A 23,037-nucleotide genomic window follows, 5' to 3' on the forward strand; every position below is an offset into this window, starting at 1 on the left:
GAACTTCAGCAATTGTACATCCTTGTCTGGCATAAAAATAAAACAGGGAGGGTGGCTCAACCGTGGCTAACAAGGGAAATTAGGGATAGTGTTAAATCCAAGGAAGAGGCATATGAATTGGCCAGAAAAAGCAGCAAACCTGAGGACTGGAAGAAATTTAGAATTCAGCAGAGGAGGACAAAGGGTTTAAGTAAGAGGGGGAAAATAGAGTATGAGAGTAAGCTTGCAGGCAACATAAAAACGGACTGCAAAAGCTTCTATAGATATGTGAAGAGAAAAAGATTAGTGAAGACAAATGTAGGTCCCTTGCAGTCAGAATCAGGTGAATTTATAATGGGAATCAAAGAAATGGCAGACCAATTGAACAAATACTTTGGTTCTGTCTTCACGAAGGAAGACACAAATAACCTCCAGAAAGACTAGGGGACCGGGGGTCTAGCGAGAAGGAGGAACTGAAGGAAATCCTTATTAGGCGGGAAATTGTGTTAGGGAAATTGATGGGATTGAAGGTTAATAAATCCCCAGGGCCTGATAGTTTGCATCCCAGAGTACTGAAGGAAGTGGCCCTAGAAATAGTGGACACATTGGTGATCATTTTCCAACATTCTGGATCAGTTCCTATGGATTGGAGGGTAGCTAATGTAACCCCACTTTTAAAAAAAGGAGGCGGAGAGAAAACAGGGAATTATAGACCGGTCAGCCTGACATCGGTGGTGGGGAAAATGCTGAAATCAATTATTAAAGATGTAATAGCAGCACATTTGGAAAGCAGTGACAGGATCGGTCCAAGTCAGCGTAGATTTATGAAAGGGAAATCATGCTCGACAAACCTTCTCGAATTTTTTGAGGATGTAATTAGTAGAGTGGTCAAGGGAGAACCAGTGGATGTGGTGTATTTGGACTTTCAAAAGGGTTTTGACAAGTGCCACATGCTAGTCAGAGTAGGAATCGTAGGATAGCTCAGATGAATGCGTGGCTTGAGGAATGGTGCAAGAAGGAGGGATTCAAATTCCTGGGGCATTGGAACCGGTTCTGGGGGATGTGGGACCAGTACAAACTGGACAGTCTGCACCTGGGCAGGATCAGAACTAATGTCCTTGGTGGAGTGTTTGCTAGTGCAATTGGGGAGGGGTTAATCTAATATGGCAGGGGGATGGGAACCTATGCAGGGAGACAGAGGGAAGTAGAATGGGGGCAGAAGCAAAAGATAGAAAGAAGAAAAGTTAAAGTGGAGGGCAGAGAAACCCAAGGCAAAAATCAAAAAGGGCCACATTACAGCAAAATTTTAAAAGGGCAAAGTGTGTTAAAAAGACAAGCCTGAAGGCTCTGTGCCTCAATGCGAGGAGTATTCGTAATAAGGTGGACAAATTAACTGCACAGGCAGCAGTTAATGAATATGATATAATTGGCATCACAGAGACATGGCTTCAGGATGACCAAGGCTGGGAACTCAACATCCGGGGTATTCAACATTCAGGAAGGATAGACAGAAAGGAAAAGGAGGCGGGGTAGCGTTCCTGGTTATAGAGGAAATTAATGCAATAGCACAGAAAGACATTAGCTTGGATGATGTGGAATCGGTATGGCTGGAGCTACGGAATACCAAAGATCAGAAAACGCTAGTGGGAGTTGTGTACAGACCACCAAAGTAGTGAGGTTGGGGACAGCATCAAACAAGAAATTAGGGATATGTGTAATAAAGGTACAGCAGTTATCATGGGTGACTTTAATCTACCTATAGATTGGGCTAACCAAACTGGTAGCAATGCGGTGGAGGAGGATTTCCTGGAGTGTATTAGGGATGGTTTTCTAGACCAATATGTCGAGGAACCAACGAGAGGGCTGGCCATCCTAGACTGGGTGATGTGTAATGAGAGAGGACTAATTAGCAATCTTGTTGTGCGAGGCCCCTTGGGGAAGAGTGACCATAATATGGTAGAATTCTTTATTAAGATAGAGAGTGACAGTTAATTCAGAGACTAGGGTCCTGAACTTAAGGAAAGATAACTTCGATGGTATGAGTTGTGAATTGGCTGGAATAGATTGGCAATGATACTTAAAGGGTTGACGGTGGATAGGAAATGGCAAATATTTAAAGATCACCTGGATGAACTTCAACAACTGTACATTCCTGTCTGGAGTAAAAATAAAACGGGGAAGGTGGCTCAACCGTGGCTAACAAGGGAAATTAACGATAGTGTTAAATCCAAGGAAGAGGCATATAAATTGACCAGAAAAAGCAGCAAACTTGAGGACTGGGTGAAATTTACAATTCAGCAGAGGAGGACAAAGGGTTTTATAAGGAGAGGAAAAATAGAGTATGAGGGGAAGCTTGCAGGGAACATAAAAACAGATTGCAAAAGCTTCTATAGATATGTGAAGAGAAAACGATTAGTGAAGACAAACGTAGGTCCCTTGCAGTCAGATTCAGGTGAATTTATAATGGGGAACAACTAAATGGCAGACCAGTTGAACAAAGAAATGGCAGACCAGTTGAACAGTTCACCAAGGAAGACACAAAAACCTTCCGGAAATACTAGGGGACCGAGGTTCTAGTGAGAAGGAGGAACTAAAGTATATCCTTATTGGCAGGAAATTGTGTTAGGGAAATTGATGGGATTGAAGGCTAATAAATCCCCAGGCCTGATAGTCTGCATCACAGAGTACTTAAGGAAGTGGCCCTAGAAATAGTGGATGCATTGGTGATCATTTACCAACAGTCTATCGACTCTGGATCAGTTCCTATGGACTGGAGGGTAGCTAATGTAACACCACTTTTTAAAAAAGGAGGACAAGAGAAAATGGGTAATTATAGACCGGTTAGCCTGACATCAGTAGTAGGGAAAATGTTGGAATCAATTCTTAAAGGTGAAATTGCAGCTCATTTGGAAAGCAGTGATAGGATCGGTCCAAATCAGCATGGATTTATGAAAGGGAAATCATGCTTGACAAATCTTCTGGAATTTTTTGAGGATGTAACTAGTAGAGTGGACAAGGGAGAACCAGTGGATGTGGGGTATTTGGACTTTCAAAAGTCTTTTGACAAGGTCCCACACAAGAGATTGGTGTACAAAATTAAAGCACATGCTATTGGGGGTAATGTACTGATGTGGATAGAGAACTGGTAGTAGACAGGAAGCAGAGAGTCGGGATAAATGGGTCTTTTTCAGAATGGCAGGCAGTGACTAGTGGGGTGCCGCAGGGCTCAGTGCTGGGACCCCAACTATTTACAATGTATATTAATGATTTAGATGAAGGAATTGAGTGTAATATCTCCAAATTTGCAGATGACACTAAACTGGGTGGCGGTATGAGCTGTGAGGATGATGCTAAGAGGCTGCAGGGTGACTTGGACAGGTTAGGTGAGTGGGCAAATGCATGGCAGATGCAGTGTAATGTGGATAAATGTGAGGTTATCCACTTTGGTAGCAAAAACACGAAGGCAGAATATTATCTGAATGGCGGCAGATTAGGAAAAGGGGAGGTGCAATGATAGAGAATTCAAACAGGCTGCATTTAGACAGGCTGTGTAAAAACACAGGCCACATTGCATTAAGTCATCAATCAACTTGACATTTTCGGACCTTGGGTAGCGAGCCAATTAAAACGTTAAAAGACTATTAATTGAGCCAATAAGGTCAAAGAAGGCGAGTTCTTTTCTGTAAATTGAACCCAGTATAAATACAGTCATTTTGACCATGTGATTTCAGTAAGACAATGGAACTGGCAATCAGCCAGCAGATTGTTGCTCTCTGCCAAGATTAAAAAGTTAAAACTACAATCGGGGTTCGTATTTCATTGGAAATTAAGAGATCTAACAATTTTGGCGCTGCGAACAGGATCACTGAGGAAAGAAATTGAATTTTGGACATCGGACCTACATATTGAGGTAAGGACTCCTCTTTTTAAAAAGTCCTCGGTCAACGGTCTAAATTCGCCTCTCCTTCTACGCGATTCCGAAAGCCTCCGGTTTGCGAACCCTCCGGTTGGTAGTCGGCTCGAGGTCCCATCGACATCTAAACTTCTGCGGTGTGTTAGTTAATTAATCACCGACCTATTGATCGGCGAGAGAGCCTATGACTCGAGACCCCAGTAAAGAACTCAGTATAATGGCAGCAGGAGATAAGAGCAAAGAATTGCCCACAACTGTTAAAGGCGGGCGGGCACCACCTGAGGTTTCGATAGATGAAATCCTCGAACAGTTGAAAGAATACATAGAGCAACAATTCAACTGATCTAAAACCTGTATTAAGATCGAACAAAAGTACGGAACCTCCAAAGGACAATGGTCCTTGGACGAGATTAAAAGGGTCTGGGGAAAAACGACCCGTATGAAAAATAAAGAGCGAACTAGATGGTCCCTAGCCGTTATGGGACAGATTCGAAAGCGGAATGAAATTATAATGCGTTCCCAACATGATCGAGAACTGACCAGTACAAAGGGTCAATTGCAAGCAGTTTGTGCACAGCTGCAATAGAAAAAGCTTGAACTTGAAAAGCTGGAAGCGGAAGTTAAAGATCTTAAAGGTGAAATTGAAGAATGGAAAAAATCATTAGGTCAAGAGACAGTAATAGGAAAAGGAAAATGTATTGATCAATTCCCAGGGTACCCATGTTTGGATAAATTAAAAGCGCAAACCCGAAGACACGACCGAGGAATAGATACGGATTCTGAATCCTCCGACAATACAGTGTCGGAGGATGATGATGAATTAGGGGTGCGCTTTGCCCCGTTTAAAAAAAGACGAGTTGTAGTCAAATCAGAAGAGACTGCGGATGAGGGTGGAACCAAAAAAACAAAGAGAAGGGTGTATGCAGAATACTTAGTTCATGATCCGGCAGACCCAGAGAAAATTGATAAATTGTCCAATGAATTGCCCAATCCAAAGAAAGGGGGAGTAAAAACGTGGGACCAATTGGACCGCTTAAGAAATATATATCAACTTCATCCCTGGGACGGAATGCAAACTTTGACCATAATGGTGCCAAAAACATAGGGAAGAAAATTGCACGACAAGATAGATGAAGCTTTGGGGCAGAATGAGCAACAATTAGACGCAGGATGGGAGGCGATTAAACACTGGCTGAAAGCCTTCAGTCCAGCTCAGACAGACTGGGGAAAAATTGCAGCCTGCCAACAGAAAGGAACAGAGGAGGTCCTGAAGTATGACGAGCGGTTTAGATGCACGTGGCTAGAACATTCGGGTATGAATAATACGGATGAGGAAATGGATGAACAAGTGTTTGGACCCCTGAAAGCAGCTTTCGTGGCAGGTCTAAAGCCAGAACTGTCCAAAATGCTTAAGGTAGTGTTACCGGACTGGGAAGGTAGAGGAACTACCTTTGCAGCATTGGTGGATCGATGTAACCAATTAGATCGGGATATGGGAGCTAAAGTCCGAGCTGTACAGGCTGTGGGATTCCGATAAACAGTCATTAGGAAAATTACCCGGAAAATGTCATTATTGTGGGAAAGAAGGTCACTGGGCCAAGACGTGCAGGGCAAAACAGCAAGGTCGTGGCTGGGGAAGAGGACGCAGCCAGGGATACAATTCAGCCAACAAACCAGGCTTGTCACAAGATAACGACCTCATAGAAGCATTTAAGTGACTGACAATACAACAACAGAAGGAGTTACTTGGGATAGCAAAAAACGATTAGAGCCCACCCTGGCCCCCCTCCTCGCACTAATACAACAAAGGGGAGATGGGCTATATATAACTGTGAGGGTGGGCGATAAGGATGTGGACTGTCTTTTAGACACAGGGGCGGAATTAACATGCTTACCCCTACAATATGGAGACTTTTTGCCGTTGGATGGTAGGGCACGTACAGCCTATTGAGTTGGAGGCCATAAAATGGAAATTAAAAGGACAACACCGGTACTTATAGGGCTGGGTCCACATGAACTAACCACGCCGGTCTGGATAGGCCCAGTAGATCAACCCCTTTTGGGAATGGACGTTCTAATCCAAGTAGATTCATCGTTGCATTTTGAGGATGGTCGGGTGACATGGTCAATTAGAACTTTGAAGAAAGAAGAATTGAAGGAACACCATGGCCCCAGGCACTACCAATAGTGCTATGTAGCATTAGGGCAACCCCGAACAGAACTACAGGTCTAAGCCCATTTGAAATTATAACAGGAAGACCCATGTCGCTGCCAGGAACTATCGATTTACGGAAAGCTGATGTTCACTTAATGGGTGACACTTTGTTATCATACTGTCAGAACTTAACCAATGCTATTAGTTCTGTTTCCCAACAGGTATCGGCAGCTTGGGGTAATCCACCCGAAGGAGGACACGACATCATCCCGGGAGTCTGGGTATATGTGAAAAAGTTGCATAAAGAACCTTTGGGTACCAAGTGGGAGGGACCTTATCAAGTGTTATTGACCACCCAGGCAGCTGTTAAAGTCCAAGGAAAGAAAGCCTGGATCCACACTTCACACGTTAAACGAGCACCCGTAACTGAAGCTGAAATCTAATAAGGACAATTACTTTTTGCGAAAATGTATAAATTGACTGTATTATTGATTGTAGGTATTCTAGGCATAGGCCTACTTCTTACTAGCCGACCCTCTGCACCAAAGGGAAATAGTAGGGGAGCAAGGGAATTACATGTAAATACCTTTTTATATATGTCATACATTTATGCCAAACAAGGTAACATTTCTAGTTGTTGGGTGTGTGCGCATATTCCTATTCACTCAAAGGGAGGGATTCCCTTGAGGCCAGTTCCCTTGAATATATCGGAAATGGCTGAGTGGATAATTAATCAAAACAAAACAGGCAATGCGTTTCAGGATACGGAAAACTGGGCACGTAAATGGAAGTCAGCAGGTTACAATCTGACTACCTTTGAAGGGGTTACCAACCATGCTACAATAATTCCAAACGGCCCCCATTTTTTGTTATCACTAATACAACGGGAATAGGAAGACCGGGGGAATCGGTCTGTCTGATTAAAAACATCAAAGGAGGCCAAAATATGGGGTATAGTAACTGCTCCCGGAATTATAATATAATCAAGCCACGGAACATAAGAACATAAGAACATAAGAATTAGGAACAGGAGTAGGCCATCTAGCCCCTCGAGCCTGCTCCGCCATTCAACAAGATCATGGCTGATCTGGTCGTGGACTCAGCTCCACTTACCCGCCCTCTCCCCGTAACCCTTAATTCCCTTATTGCTTAAAAATCTATCTATCTTTGAATTGAAAACATTCAATGAGCCAGCCTCAACTACTTCCTTGGGCAGAGAATTCCAGATTCACAACCCTCTGGGAGAAGAAATTCCTTCTCAACTCGGTTTTAAATTGGCTCCTCCGTATTTTGAGGCTGTGCCCCCTAGTTCTAGTCTCCCCTACCAGTGGAAACAACCTCTCTGCCTCTATCTTGTCTATCCCTTTTATGATTTTAAATGTTTCTATAAGATCACCCCTCATCCTTCTGAACTCCAACAAGTAAAGACCCAGTCTACTCAATCTATCATCATAAGGTAACCCCCTCATCTCCGGAATCAGCCTAGTGAATCGTCTCTGTACCCCCTCCAAAGCCAATATATCCTTCCTTAAGTAAGGTGACCAAAACTGCACGCAGTACTCCAGGTGCGGCCTCACCAATACCCTGTACAGTTGCAGCAAGACCTCCCTGCTTTTGTATTCCATCCCTCTCGCAATGAAGGCCAACATTCCATTCGCCTTCCTGATTACCTGCTGCACCTGCAAACTAACCTTTTAGGATTCATGCAGAAGGTCCCCCAGGTCCCTCTGCACCACAGCATGTTGTAATTTCTCCCCATTCAAATAATATTCCCCTTTACTGTTTTTTTTCCCAAGGTGGATGACCTCACACTTTCCGACATTGTATTCCATCTGCCAAACCTTAGCCCATGCGCTTAACCAATCTAAATCTCTTTGCAGCCTCTCTGTGTCCTCTACACAACCCGCTTTCCCACTAATCTTTGTGTCATCTGCAAATTTTGTTACACTACACTCTGTCCCCTCCTCCAGGTCATCTATGTATATTGTAAACAGTTGTGGTCCCAGCACCGATCCCTGTGGCACACCACTAACCACTGATTTCCAACCGGAAAAGGACCCATTTACCCCGACTCTCTGCTTTCTGTTCGCCAGCCAATTCTCTATCCATGCTAATACATTTCCTCTGACTCCGCGTACCTTTATCTTCTGCAGTAACCTTTTGTGTGGCACCTTATCGAATGCCTTTTGGAAATCTAAATACACCACATCCATCGGTACACCTCTATCCACCATGCTCGTTATATCCTCAAAGAATTCCAGTAAATTAGTTAAACATGATTTCCCTTTCATGAATCCATGCTGCGTCTGCTTGATTGCACTATTCCTATCTAGATGTCCTGCTATTTCTTCCTTAATGATAGTTTCAAGCATTTTCCCCACTACAGATGTTAAACTAACCGGCCTATAGTTACCTGCCTTTTGCCTGCCCCCTTTTTTAAACAGAGGCGTTACATTAGCTGCTTTCCAATCTGCTGGTACCTCCCCAGAGTCCAGAGAATTTTGGTAGATTATAACGAATGCATCTGCTATAACTTCCGCCATCTCTTTTAATACCCTGGGATGCATTTCATCAGGACCAGGGGACTTGTCTACCTTGAGTCCCATTAGCCTGTCCAGCACTACCCCCCTAGTGATCGTGATTGTCTCAACGTCCTCCCTTCCCACATTCCTGTGGCCTGCAAATTTTGGCATGGTATTTGTGTCTTCCACTGTGAAGACCGAAGCAAAATAATTGTTTAAGGTCTCAGCCATTTCCACATTTCCCATTATTAAATCCCCCTTTTCATCTTCTAAGGGACCAACATTTACTTTAGTCACTCTTTTCCGTTTTATATATCTGTAAAAGCTTTTACTATCTGTTTTTATGTTTTGCGCAAGTTTACCTTCGTAATCTATCTTCCCTTTCTTTATTGCTTTTTTAGTCATTCTTTGCTGTCGTTTAAAATTTTCCCAATCCTCTAGTTTCCCACTAACCTTGGCCACCTTATACGCATTGGTCTTTGATTTGATACTTTCCTTTATTTCCTTGGTTATCCACGGCTGGTTATCCCTTCTCTTACCACCCTTCTTTTTCACTGGAATATATTTTTGTTGCGCATTATGAAAGAGCTCCTTAAAAGTCCTCCACTGTTCCTCAATTGTGCCACTGTTTAGTCCTTGTTTCCAGTCTACTTTAGCCAACTCTGCCCTCATCCCACTGTAGTCCCCTTTGTTTAAGCATAATACGCTCATTTCTGACACAACTTCCTCATCCTCAATCTGTCATACAAATTCAACCATATTGTGATCACTCATTCCGAGAGGATCTTTTACTTGGAGATCGTTTATTTTTCCTGTCTCATTACACAGGACCAGATCTAAGATAGCTTGCTCCCTTGTAGGTTCTGTTACATACTGTTCTAAGAAACAATCCCGTCTGCATTCTATTAATTCCTCCTCCAGGCTACCCCTGCGATTTGAGTTGACCAATCGATATGTAGGTTAAAATCCCCCATGATTACTGCCGTTCCTTTTTCACATGCCTCCATTATTCCCTTGATTATTGCCCGCCCCACCGTGAAGTTATTATTTGGGGGCCTATAAACTACGCCCACCAATGACTTTTTCCCCTTACTATCTCTAATCTCCACCCACAATGATTCAACATTTTGTTCATTAGAGCCAATATCATCCCTCACAACTGCCCTGATATCATCTTTTATTAACAGAGCTATCCCACCTCCTTTCCCTTCCTGCCTATCTTTCTGAATCGTCAGATACCCCTGTTTGTTTAATTCCCAGTCTTGGCCACCCTGCAACCACGTTTCTGTAACGGAACCGTTCAAACTTGGCCGATGTGGGAATTTTTAACGTAACGGGGATTCTGAATAAAACAGATGGAAAAGCCTGGACAGGCCCCGGAGTGTTGCTGACAAAGAAACAGCTAACATTCATTGCATATAATGGCACCTATTGGGTGTGTGGCCACAAGGCCTACCCTTGGCTGCCCCAGAATTGGATGGGATCCTGCTATTTAGCCGACATTGTGCCTTATATGTATCATATAAAGTCACTGTCGGAACATTTACACCGTCCTAAGGGAGCTATCACAGAAACAGAGAAGTTCTTTGCCATTCTGATCCCTGGGTATGGGACCGCCAAACTGGCAAGGGAATCCATTAACATGGCATCCGTTGTGGAACGGGTAGCCAATGAAACCTCAGAGGCCCTAGTTAAAATCAATGCAGAAATGGTAGCAATCCGCACAGTAGCCCGACAGAATAGACTGGCCCTTGATTACATCCTGGCTGAAAAGGGAGGTACTTGCACCCTACTCGGAACTGAGTGTTGCACATATATCCCAGATAGCTCCGAAGAAATTGGAGCATATCCAAAAGGAGGTAGAAAAACTTAAGCAACCCCCATCATTCACTTTCTGGAGCGGAGCCACTGAATAGCTAGGTTCAATAGGAACTTCATTGGTGGAAGGTTTAATTCTATTTGTTGTAATTGTTTTACTTTTATATTGTTTGTTTATGTTGATTAAATGTTGTTGTGACCAGGCGGCTGTAGCTGCTGTCCCACAGGTGAGACACCTTGCAGGTCCCAGCAGACCGTCTGTACGTGGCACAGGGGTATGTTCTGCTTAAGGGAAGGTTGTTTACTGGTTGAATTAAGATACTGATTTGGATTAAATTGGAATAAGGTTAATTAACCTACTAAAACCAGACTTCCATTGTGGCCACGATGGAACTCGGGTTAGTGTAAATTTGTGTGGAAGCTACTAGTCCGGACATGTGGCGAAACACATCAACAAATTTTAGAAGGAAACTCTATTAACATGTATGAAATTATTTTGTAGAATGTTTAACCAGTGATACCTGATGTTTTATGATTCAGTTTGTGAATCAAAGGGGGGATTGATAGAGAATTCAAACAGGCTGCATTTAGACAGGCTGTGAAAAAACACAGGCCACATTGCATTAAGTCATCAATCAACTTGACATTTTCGGACCTTGGGTAGCAAGCCAATTAAAACGTTAAAAGACTATTAATTGAGCCAATAAGGTCAAAGAAGGCGAGTTATTTTCTGTACATTGAACCCGGTATAAATACAGCCATTTTGACCATGTGATTTCAGGAAGACAAAGGAACTGGTAATCAGCCAGCAGATTGTTGCTCTCTGCCAAGATTAAAAAGTTAAAACTACAATCGGAGTTCGTATTTCATTGGAAATTAAGAGATCTAACATGCAACGAGACCTGGGTGTCATGGTACATCAGTCATTGAAAGTTGGTATGCAGGTACAGCAGGCAGTGAAGAAGGCAAATGGTATGTTGGCCTTCATAGCGAGAGGATTTGAGTATAGGAGGAGGGAGGTCTTACTGCAGTTGTGCAGGGCCTTGGTGAGGCCTCACCTGGAATATTGTGTTCAGTTTTGGTCTTCTAATCTGAGGAAGGACGTTCTTGCTATTGAGGGAGTGCAGCGAAGGTTCACCAGACTGATTCCCGGGATGGCAGTACTGACATATGAGGAGAGACTGGATCGACTGGGCCTGTATTCACTAGAGTTTAGAAGGATGAGAGGGGATCTCATAGAAACATGTAAAATTCTGACGGGACTGGACAGGTTAGATACAGGAAGAATGTTCCCGATGTTGGGGAAGTCCAGAACCAGGGGACACAGTCTAAGGATAAGGGGTAAGCCATTTAGGACCAAGATGAGGAGAAACGTCTTCACTCAGAGAGTTGTTAACCTGTGGAATTCCCTACCGCAGAGAGTCGTTGATGCCAGTTCATTGGATATATTCAAGAGGGAGTTAGATATGGCCCTTACGGCTAAAGGGATCAAGGTGAATGGAGAGAAAGCAGGAAAGGGGTAGTGAGGGAATGATCAGCCATGATCTTATTGAAGAGTGGTGCAGGCTCGAAGGGCCGAATGGCCAAACCTGCACCTATTTTCTATGTTTCTATGTTTCTATGGTCAGCGCTGAATTAACCGATCGCAAACGAGGTGCTTTCTGCTCCCGATCACTAGCCCGTCGCCCCCCTACTGTGTGGATGTTGTATCGGGCCCCACGTGGCCGAATAGCCAAGCAACATTCACTGCTGAGGCTCACATGCGAGCACCTGGTTGAGGTACAGGAGAGGGCCGGGCACAAGAGTGAAACTGTGGTTTACTGAACATTCTGCAACACCTCGCCTAATCAATCACTCCTCATGACTCAGACCTTATACAATCATTACAGTCTGGAGCATGGAGTGACTTATATATTCTGAACCTTGTGGGCATGTTCAAAGCACGCTGGGCCGGCTGAGGTTGGTCAGTTATATCAATTAATTGCAAAGGCAATTGCCTGAATCCTTGCAACAGACTATTAAGGCAGATAGGCTCAAAGAAAATGGTCTTATTGCCATCGATCCCATTTGTTTCTGGGCTTGGTTATTTCTCTGAGTTAGCCCTGCAGTGTGACCTGAGATAATTAGAATTTTTCGAGTATATAGAAAGAAAGACTTACATTTATATAGCGCCTATCACGACCACTGGGTGTCTCAAAGTGCTTTATAGCCAATGAGGTACTTTTGGAGTGTAGTCACTGTTGTAACGTGGGAAACATAAAAAGTGTAACAACCACCAAACATCAAGCAACGTAAGCAAGATGGAAGAGCAGAGAGATATGGAGAGAGCCCAGCTGAAGCGGCAATCTGCACAGGGTCGGAGAGCTGAGACAGGGAAAGCGAAACTATGCCAGCCTGTATTTACCAGCACTGCTCGAGTGAGAGCCATTTTGTTTGTAAATTGCTTGACTGCCAGGTTACAGAGCTGCTGTCTGTACAAAGAATCCCAAAGGTGGCCAGAGGAAACGTTACAAGGGACCACCCTCAAAGCCTCCCTGATAAAGTGCAACATCCCCACCGACACCTGGGGGTCCCTGGCCAAAGACCAGTCCCCCCTAAGTGGAGGAAGTGCATCCGGGAGGGCGCTGAGCACCTCGAGTCTCGTCGCCGAGAGCATGCAGAAACCAAGCGCAGGCAGCGGAAGGAGCGTGCGGCAAACCAGTCCCACCCACCCCTTCCCTCAACGTCTGTCTGTCCCACCTGTGACAGGGTCTGTGGCTCTCGTATTGGATTGTTCAGCCACCTGAGAACTCATTTTTAGAGTGGAGGCAAGTCTTCCTCAATACCGAGGGACTGCCTATGATGATGATGCTGACTGTAAGAAGAATCAGCAAATTTACAGCATAAGTCAGCCTGACCTCAGTAGTGGGTAATATGATGGAATCAATTATTAAGGATGTCATAGCAGCGCATTTGGAAAGAGGTGACATGATAGGTCCAAGTCAGCATGGATTTGTGAAAGGGAAATCATGCTTGACAAATCTTCTGGAATTTTTTGAGGATGTTTCCAGTAGAGTGGACAAGGGAGTTGATGTGGTGTATTTGGACTTTCAGAAGGCTTTCGACAAGGTCCCACACAAGAGATTAATGTGCAAAGTTAAAGCACATGGGATTGGGGGTAGTGTGCTGACATGGATTGAGAACTGGTTGGCAGACAGGAAGCAAAGAGTAGGAGTAAATGGGTACTTTTCAGAATGGCAGGCAGTGACTAGTGGGGTACCGCAAGGTTCTGTGCTGGGGCCCCAGCTGTTTACACTGTACATTAATGATTTAGACGAGGGGATTAAATGTAGTATCTCCAAATTTGCGGATGACACTAAGTTGGGTGGCAGTGTGAGCTGCGAGGAGGATGCTATGAGGCTGCAGAGTGACTTGGATAGGTTAGGTGAGTGGGCAAATGCATGGCAGATGAAGTATAATGTGGATAAATGTGAGGTTATCCACTTTGGTGGTAAAAACAGTGAGACAGACTATTATCTGAATGGTGACAGATTAGGAAAAGGGGAGGTGCAACGAGACCTGGGTGTCATGGTACATCAGTCATTGAAGGTTGGCATGCAGGTACAGCAGGCGGTTAAGAAAGCAAATGGCATGTTGGCCTTCATAGCGAGGGGATTTGAGTACAGGGGCAGGGAGGTGTTACTACAGTTGTACAGGGCCTTGGTGAGGCCACACCTGGAGTATTGTGTACAGTTTTGGTCTCCTAACTTGAGAAAGGACATTCTTGCTATTGAGGGAGTGCAGCGAAGGTTCACCAGACTGATTCCCGGGATGGCGGGACTGACATATCAAGAAAGACTGGATCAACTGGGCTTGTATTCACTGGAGTTCAGAAGAATGAGAGGGGATCTCATAGAAACGTTTAAAGTTCTGATGGGTTTAGATAGGTTGGATGCAGGAAGAATGTTCCCAATGTTGGGGAAGTCCAGAAACAGGGGTCACAGTCTAAGGATAAGGGGTAAGCCATTTAGGACCGAGATGAGGAGAAACTTCTTCACCCAGAGAGTGGTGAACCTGTGGAATTCTCTACCACAGAAAGTTGTTGAGGCCAATTCACTAAATATATTCAAAAAGGAGTTAGATGTAGTCCTTACTACTCGGGGGATCAAGGGGTATGGCGAGAAATCAGGAAGGGGGTACTGAAGTTGCATGTTCAGCCATGAACTCATTGAATGACGGTGCAGGCTCGAAGGGCCAAATGGCCTGCTCCTGCACCTATTTTCTATGTTTCTATATAAGGAGGAGGCCATTCGGCTCATTTTGCCTGAACTGCTACTATTTCTGCAATCACAGTGACACGGAAAGGGCAGGGAGCAGGAGTCTGAAGGAGGCAAAGGGAGATTGGTTTGGACGTTGTCGGGTCAGCGTAAGGCCAGTGTCCACCTGATCGCATTTCGGCGCTTGCTATTCTTTGCTTTAATGTTGAATGTCACTTTAAGGCAGCGACGGAGATGTATCGGCTTGCAAATGTATGTGGGTCCAACATCATTCGGAAATGCCCAGCATTATTCAGTCCTGATGAGTCGACTTAAAAAGATTTAGCAGGATGATAACCAAATCTTCTGCTCGACAGAACCTGACATTTATGACTGGCTTGTGATCATGAAGGTGAGGAATGTTGGTGCAAGGGAATGGAACATTTTCCGCTCCAGAAACCCAGCATCAAACACTCCCAGGGCAGGTACAGGGGGTTAGATACAGAGTAAAGCTCCCTCTACATTGTCCCATCAAACACTCCCAGGGCAGGTACAGGGGGTTAGATACAGAGTAAAGCTCCCTCTACATTGTCCCATCAAACACTCCCAGGGCAGGTACAGGGGGTTAGATACAGAGTAAAGCTCCCTCTACACTGTCCCATCACACACTCCCAGGGCAGGTGCAGGGGGTTAGATACAGAGTAAAGCTCCCTCTACACTGTCCCATCAAACACTCCCAGGGCAGGTACACCATGGGGTTAGATACAGAGTAAAGCTCCCTCTACACTGTCCCATCAAACACTCCCAGGGCAGGTACACCATGGGGTTAGATACAGAGTAAAGCTCCCTCTACACTGTCCCATCAAACACTCCCAGGGCAGGTACAGAGGGTTAGATACAGAGTAAAGCTCCCTCTACATTGTCCCATCAAACACTCCCAGGGCAGGTACAGGGGGTTAGATACAGAGTAAAGCTCCCTCTACATTGTCCCATCAAACACTCCCAGGGCAGGTACAGGGGGTTAGATACAGAGTAAAGCTCCCTCTACACTGTCCCATCACACACTCCCAGGGCAGGTGCAGGGGGTTAGATACAGAGTAAAGCTCCCTCTACACTGTCCCATCAAACACTCCCAGGACAGGTACAGCACTGGTTAGATACAGAGTAAAGCTCCCTCTACACTGTCCTATCAAACACTCCCAGGACAGGTACAGCACGAGTTAGATACAGAGTAAAGCTCCCTCTGCACTGTCCCATCAAACATTCCCAGGGCAGGTACAGCACGGGGTTAGATACAGAGTAAAGCTCCCTCGACACTGTCCCATCAAACACTCCCAGGGCAGGTACAGGGGGTTAGATACAGAGTAAAGCTCCCTCTACAGTGTCCCATCAAACACTCCCAGGGCAGGTACAGGGGGTTCGATACAGAGTAAAGCTCCCTCTACACTGTCCCATCAAACACTCCCAGGGTGCCTCCCTGCCCCCTCTCCTTCCCCTTTCCTCCCTCCTCTCTCCCCGGCTCCCCCCGCTCCGGGTTCACATTGTCCCCAGGCGCGAGCAGCAGCAGTAATAACACAGTGACTTCTGCTTCACTACCCTTCTGATAAATGCACTTCTCCATTGCACTATCAAAACCCAAATTGAAAATTCCAAATCATTATTTATCTTTCTATTGCAATTACCTCGTTTTGTTTCAATTTACTCTCCTTGCCTTCTGATGGCTCTCTCGTAGCGTTTGCTTAAATGGGCAGTGTCAGCCGGCAACCCCCGCACAATGCAATATTCATTGTGTCTCAGCCGAACACTGTACGTTGGTCTCTGCTGGGCGCAGCTGACGTGGTCACCCTGCCCCCACCCATCGTCCACACACAGGCACCCTGCCCCCACCCATCGTCCACACACAGGCACCCTGTCCCCACCCATCGTCCACACACAGGCACCCTGCCCCCACCCATCGTCCACACACAGGCACCCTGCCCCCACCCATCGTCCACACACAGGCACCCTGTCCCCACCCATCGTCCACACACAGGCACCCTGCCCCCACCCATCGTCCACACACAGGCACCCTGCCCCCACCCATCGTCCACACACAGGCACCCTGCCCCCACCCATCGTCCACACACAGGCACCCTGCCCCCACCCATCGTCCACACACAGGCACCCTGCCCCCACCCATCGTCCACACACAGGCACCCTGCCCCCACCCATCGTCCACACACAGGCACCCTGCCCCCACCCATCGTGGGGGGGGGAGAGACGGTGGGGGGGGGGGGAAGAGACGGTCGGGGGGGGGAGAGACGGTGGGGGGGGGGAGACGGTGGGGAGGGAGAGACGGTGGGGGGGGGGGAGACGGTGGGGGGGGGGAGACGGTGGGGAGGGAGAGACGGTGGGGGGGGGGGAGACGGTGGGGGGGGGAGACGGTGGGGAGGGAGAGACGGTGGGGGGGGGAGACGGTGGGGGGGGGGGGAGACGGTGGGGGGGGGGGAAACGGTGGGGGGGGGAGACGGTGGGGGGGGGGAGACGGTGGGGGGGGGGAGACGGTGGGGGGGGGGGGAGACGGTGGGGGGGGGAGACGGTGGGGGGGGGGAGACGGTGGGGGGGGAGAGACGGTGGGGGGGGAGACGGTGGGGGAGGGGGGAGACGGTGGGGGGGGGGGAGACGGTGGGGGGGGAGACGGTGGGGGAGGGGGGAGACGGTGGGGGAGGGGGGAGACGGTGGGGGGGGGGGAGACGGTGGGGGGGAGACGGTGGGGGGGGAGACGGTGGGGGAGGGGGGAGACGGTGGGGGGGGGGAGACGGTGGGGGGGGAGACGGTGGGGGAGGGGGGAGACGGTGGGGAGGGGGGAGACGGTGGGGGGGGGGGGAGACGGTGGGGGGGGGGGGAGACAGTGGGGGGGGGGGGAGATGGTGGGGGGGGGGGAGATGGTGGGGGGGGGGAGATGGTGGGGGGGGGGGAGACGTGGGGGGGGGGGGAGACGGGGGGGGAGACGGTGGGGGGGGGGGGAGACAGTGGGGGGGGGGAGACGGTGGGGGGGGGGAGACAGTGGGGGGGGGGAGACAGTGGGGGGGGGGAGACGGTGGGGGGGGGGGAGACAGTGGGGGGGGGAGACGGTGGGGGGGGGGGAGACGGTGGGGGGGGGAGAACGGTGGGGGGGGGGGAGACGGTGGGGGGGGGGGAGACGGTGGGGGGGAGACAGGTGGGGGGGGGGAGACGGGGGAGTGGGGGGGGGGGGAACCGGTGGGGGGGGAGAGGGTGGGGGGGGGGAGAGGTGGGGGGGGGGGGGGGAGGCGGTGGGGGGGGAGACGGTGGGGGGGGGGGGGAGACAGTGGAGGGGGGGGAGACAGTGGGGGGGGGGAGACGGTGGGGGGGGGGGAGACGGTGTGGGGGGGGGGAGACGGTGGGGGGGAGACAGTGGGGGGGGGGGAGACAGTGGGGGGGGGGAGACGGTGGGGGGGGGAGACAGTGGGGGGGGGGGAGACAGTGGGGGGGGGGGGGAGACGGTGGGGGGGGGAGACGGTGGGGGGGGGAGACAGTGGGGGGGGGGAGACAGTGGGGGGGGAGACGGTGGGGGGGGGAGACGGTGGGGGGGGGGAGGCGGTGGGGGGGGGGAGAGGTGGGGGGGGGGAGCAGTGGGGGGGGGGGGAGATGGTGGGGGGGGGGGGAGGACGGTGAGGGGGGGGAGACGGTTGGGGGGGGGGGAGACGGTGGGGGGGGGAGACGGTGGGGGGGGGGGAGACGGTGGGGGGGGGGGGAGACGGTGGGGGGGGGGAGATGGTGGGGGGGGGGGGGAGACGGTGGGGGGGGGGGGAGATGGTGGGGGGGGGGGGAGACGGTGGGGGGGGGGAGGCGGTGGGGGGGGGGGAGGCGGTGGGGGGGGGAGATGGTGGTGGGGGGAGACAGTGGGGGGGGGGGAGATGGTGGGGGGGGGGAGACGGTGGGGGGGGGGGAGGCGGTGGGGGGGGGAGATGGTGGGGGGGGAGACAGTGGGGGGGGGGGAGATGGTGGGGGGGGGGGGGAGACGGTGAGGGGGGGGGAGACGGTGGGGGGGGGGGAGGCGGTGGGGGGGGAGATGGTGGGGGGGGGAGACAGTGGGGGGGGGGGAGATGGTGGGGGGGGGGGAGACGGTGGGGGGGGGGAGACGGTGGGGGGGGGGGACGGTGGGGGGGGGGGGAGACAGTGGGGGGGGGGGGAGACAGTGGGGGGGGGGGAGGCGGTGGGGGGGGGGGGGAGACAGTGGGGGGGGGGGAGACGGTGGGGGGGGGGGGAGACAGTGGGGGGGGGGGAGGCGGTGGGGGGGGGGGGGAGACAGTGGGGGGGGGGGAGACGGTGGGGGGGGGGGGAGACGGTGGGGGGGGGAGACGGTGGGGGGGGGAGACGGTGGGGGGGGGAGACAGTGGGGGTATGCAGAGACTGGGTACATTGTGCCGACACTATGCGACATTAATACGAGAGCTGATTACACCCTGCCTGGTTGCAGGGTCTGAGCACACAGCCGCGGCTGGTTGAGGGACATGATAAGACCTCGTTGGGAGACAGGACACTGGGGAAAGTCCGTGCTCTTCTTTGGATCGTTTCCGCCACTGAACCAGGCGGATGCTGCCTCGGTTTAACATCTCATCCAGAAGACATCTCCGATCAAGCAGCACTGGGCGAGTGTAAGGAGACACAATGCGGCTTTGCCATTGACCATCATGTCTGGGCTGACACTGATTCCTCAGCTAACACCCATACAGATTAACTCATCGTTCAGCTTAGTGCTGATGGTGGGAGCTTGCTGTGCACAAGCAGGCTGGCCTGCTTCCTGCGTCGCAAAGTGACTCACCTCAATAGCATTTCATTGGCTGTAAAATGTCTGGGACATGAGGTGAAAGGCCATGTGTAAATGCAAGGCCTTTCACCATGAATCGGTCAGTTAGATACAAGGACTGGAGGTGGGTATTAGATGGAGATTATCATTCCACGTGGCCACAGGGCACAGCAGGGACCAATGACCAAGAGCTGGAAGGCGGGATTAGGCTGGGTAGTTTTTTCTCAACCGACACAGACACGATGGGCCGAATGGCATCCTCAGTGTTATAATTTTCTCTGGTTCTATCCTAATATACTGCATCCTTCGGCTCACAGGAGCAGCATTGAGGGAATCCATGGGCAACCTACAATAATGCTCCTGTGCCTGTGTTGTATATCACTCTCTCGGTCTATGACAGTCCTGTCTGTCACTCTGTCGAGGCTGTAGAAATGCTGTGTTTCAGCGATGGAACTTTGTTATATTATTGCAGCACAGCAAATTTTGTATTACAAGGGTATAATGGCTGTGACTGCAGAATAAATGGGCTTGGTTGCTGGTTCAATAAACCAAACCCTTCTCTGAGCCTGTACAATTAGTCTGAGGGCAGTTTCTAACGAGACACATTAGCACCAGGAATTAGAAAAATATGGATTTCCACATCTATCATGTTTGCAATTCAGAAGGCACACAGCCATTCCTGGAGGGGCTGTGAAATAGGGAGCAAATGAACCAGCAAGGCTGATGAAAGGGACAATTGATTTTCCCGACATTAGCTCCAAGAAATGGGAATCGTGGGAAGCCTGTGTGAAGCTGCACTTCATCGGCACTCGAGAAAAGAAATTATGAAAGTGATCACAGAACAGCAGCAGGCTGGTGAGAGAGGGCTGTGATTGCACGGTGAGATTAACTCTCTCCTCTCTTCAGTAACCCACTCCAGTCAGGGTCCCCATTGTGTGAATGTCAGTGGGCAGCTCTCTCGCCTCGCAGTCAGAAAGTTGTGGGTTCAAGTCCCACTCCAGGAACTTGTAGCACAAAAAAATCTAGGCTGACACTCAAGTGCAGAATTGAGGCAGCGCTCCCTCAGTACTGCCCCCTCCGACAGTGAGGCACTCCCTCAGTACTGCCCCTCCGACAGTGCGGCACTCCCTCAGTACTGCTCCTCCGACAGTGCGGCACTCCCTCAGTACTGCCCCTCCGACAGTGCAGCACTCCCTCAGTACTGCCCCTCCGACAGTGCGGCACTCCCTCAGTACTGCTCCTCCGACAGTGCAGCACTCCCTCAGTACTGCCCCTCCGACAGTGAGGCACTCCCTCGGTACTGCCCCTCCGACAGTGCGACATTCCCTCAGCACTGCCCCTCCAACAGTGCGCCGCTCCCTCAGCATTGCACTGGGAGTGTCAGCCTAGACTATGTGCTCACGTCTCTGGAAATGGGACTCGAACCCACGACCTGCTGATTCAGAGGCGAGAGTGATACCCACTGAGCCATGGCTAACACTTAAAAAGAAAAATAGATTGGGAAGAATCTAAATCTCCATTTTTTTTTTTAATTCTTTCTTAAACTTTTTTCCACATTGATGGGTGCACGTTGCTGATGGGTTTAAATATTTCGAGGCGGGGGATTTACCTGTAGACGAGCGTGTCGTCGGTGGAGCTGTTGTACTGGATCTGGTACATGCGGATCCCAGGGATGGGCCTCTGCGAGGGCCAGCGGATCAGGGCCGAGGTTGTGCTGAGGTCTGTGGCCACCACCTTCTTGTCGGGGAAACTCTTGGTGTCGGTGTTGTTGGAGGGGGAGCCGGATTTGGTGGAGGTGGTGATGTCGGAGGACCCCGGGGCGGGCTCCTTCAGGTGGTTGGTGAAGTTGACGAGGTGAGGGAGCGGGATGATCCCGATGGTCACGTTGGTCGCGGAGTCCCCGGCCGCGTTGGACGCGATGCACGTGAATGTCCCGCTGTCCTTCAGCGTGGTGATGAGAATGTCCAGAGTCCCGTTGTCGTAGATCATGGTCCGCGACGTGTTGGACATCAACTTCCCTTCCGGCGAGCTCCAGAGGATGGAAGGGTCTGGGTCCCCCACCGCTTTGCACTTCAAGGTCACGCCCTGGCCCTCCATGACAAACACCTTGGTCGATTGAAGCCGCGTTATGAGCGGAGGCTCACAGATGAACTCCTCCTCGGAGATGGACCAGAAATATTTGCCCATCAGGTGAGGTGGAGATGCGCAGGTCTCCAGATCGTCTTTCCTTGTCAGGCGCCGGAGCCAGAGGAGTTCACAGTTACAGTGCAGAGGGTTCCCACCAAAGCTGAGGACCAGGGAGAAGTAGTGTGAGCCTTTGGCATTCACCAGTAGTTGGGTCCTTAAGAACAGAGGGTCTGGGGGCAGTTTCTGCAGCCTGTTGGACGTCATGTCCAATCGGCCCAACTTGTGGAGCACGGAGAAGGTTCCTTCTTCAATGTGGTCAATCAGGTTGTGATCCAAAGTCAGAGTGTTCAAGTTGACCATCTTGGAGATGGCCTCCCACGGGAATTGCTCCAGGTTATTGTAGGACATGTCCAGATCCTCCAGGCACATGAGGAAGTCGTTGAAGGAGCCTTGGGAAATGTAGTTGAGCTGGTTGTTGTTCAGTATTAAGTGGCGGAGGTTCACCAGACCTTTCAGGTGCTGGTTTATGAGTTTAGTCAGCCTGTTGCTGTCCAGGTGCAGGGCTCTGAGACCGCGCAGGTCGCCAAAGGTCAGCGGCATGATCTGGCTGATTGTATTCCTCGACAGCGTGAGGTGGACTAGGCTTGTCATGTTGGCAAAGTCCTTCCTCCGCACGGTGGTGATGAAGTTGTCGGTCAGACGCAGCTCCACAGTCCTCCTGTCGATGAACGGAGGCACAAAGAGCAGGCCGGTCTTGGCGCAGAGGATGGAGAGGGAAGGGGAGAGGTTTTGGCAGATGCAGCGTTTGGGGCAGAGTTGGGCCTTCACGGCTACACTGAGCACCAGCAGAGGGAAGATAAGCCTCTCCATCGTTGGTCAGGCTGGCAGTCCTGGAGAAGGAAAAAGAGCAAAGCACTGTTAGATATCTTTGGAGGAATGGAATTGTGTTCACAGAGAAGAAGACTGTCCCACACCAGGTTAGAGTTCTGATTGCTCCTGTCGATGTGTGCTGGCTTTCAGTCTGACTCACCTTTTCTTTATCAGCCTCTGATCACCAGTGCGCTCCACATAGAACACTTCTCCCTCGCAACCCTTCAACAACTCTCTCTGCATTTTTTGTCTTGAGTGAAAATGGACAAGGAAGCACACTGGATGAGAGTAAATTGTTCTCGTGACGTGTTTGCTCAATAACAATACGAGAAGCGCAAACTCTTGTGCTGCATCTAATGACTCAAGCTACAATTTTATTTCCTCTCTTCCTCTCCCCTGAAGCTGTTGGCTCGCACCTGGTCACCATTTCCTCGATGGTGCCCACTCACAAACCACACACTCGGTGAATAACCTGTGTGACCCTCCTGTGTGAGGCTCCATGGGTAGAGTCAGCCGGCTTTACAGCTGGAGGTGCTGTGGGTGGGGGGCCTAGGGGGGGCAGGGGGCCTGAGAGGGTTGTGGGGGGGGGCTGGGGGGGTTTCTGGGGC

General features: G+C 50.0%; 1 protein-coding gene across 1 annotated transcript in view; it reads right to left on the bottom strand.

Moving 5' to 3' along the window:
• LOC139239052 (leucine-rich repeat and fibronectin type III domain-containing protein 1-like) overlaps window positions 1-22,429 on the bottom strand; it is a 30,004-nt gene extending 7,575 nt beyond the window's left edge. Inside the window, exon 1 of the mRNA XM_070867557.1 lies at window positions 21,042-22,429. Within this exon, the coding sequence (XP_070723658.1) occupies window positions 21,042-22,429 (1,388 nt within the window). The remainder of the gene's footprint in view (window positions 1-21,041) is intronic.
• Window positions 22,430-23,037: the final 608 nt, after the last annotated feature.

The sequence above is a fragment of the Pristiophorus japonicus genome, chromosome 26 (genome assembly GCF_044704955.1).
Source record: "Pristiophorus japonicus isolate sPriJap1 chromosome 26, sPriJap1.hap1, whole genome shotgun sequence".
In the NCBI taxonomy this organism is placed as follows: domain Eukaryota; kingdom Metazoa; phylum Chordata; class Chondrichthyes; family Pristiophoridae; genus Pristiophorus; species Pristiophorus japonicus.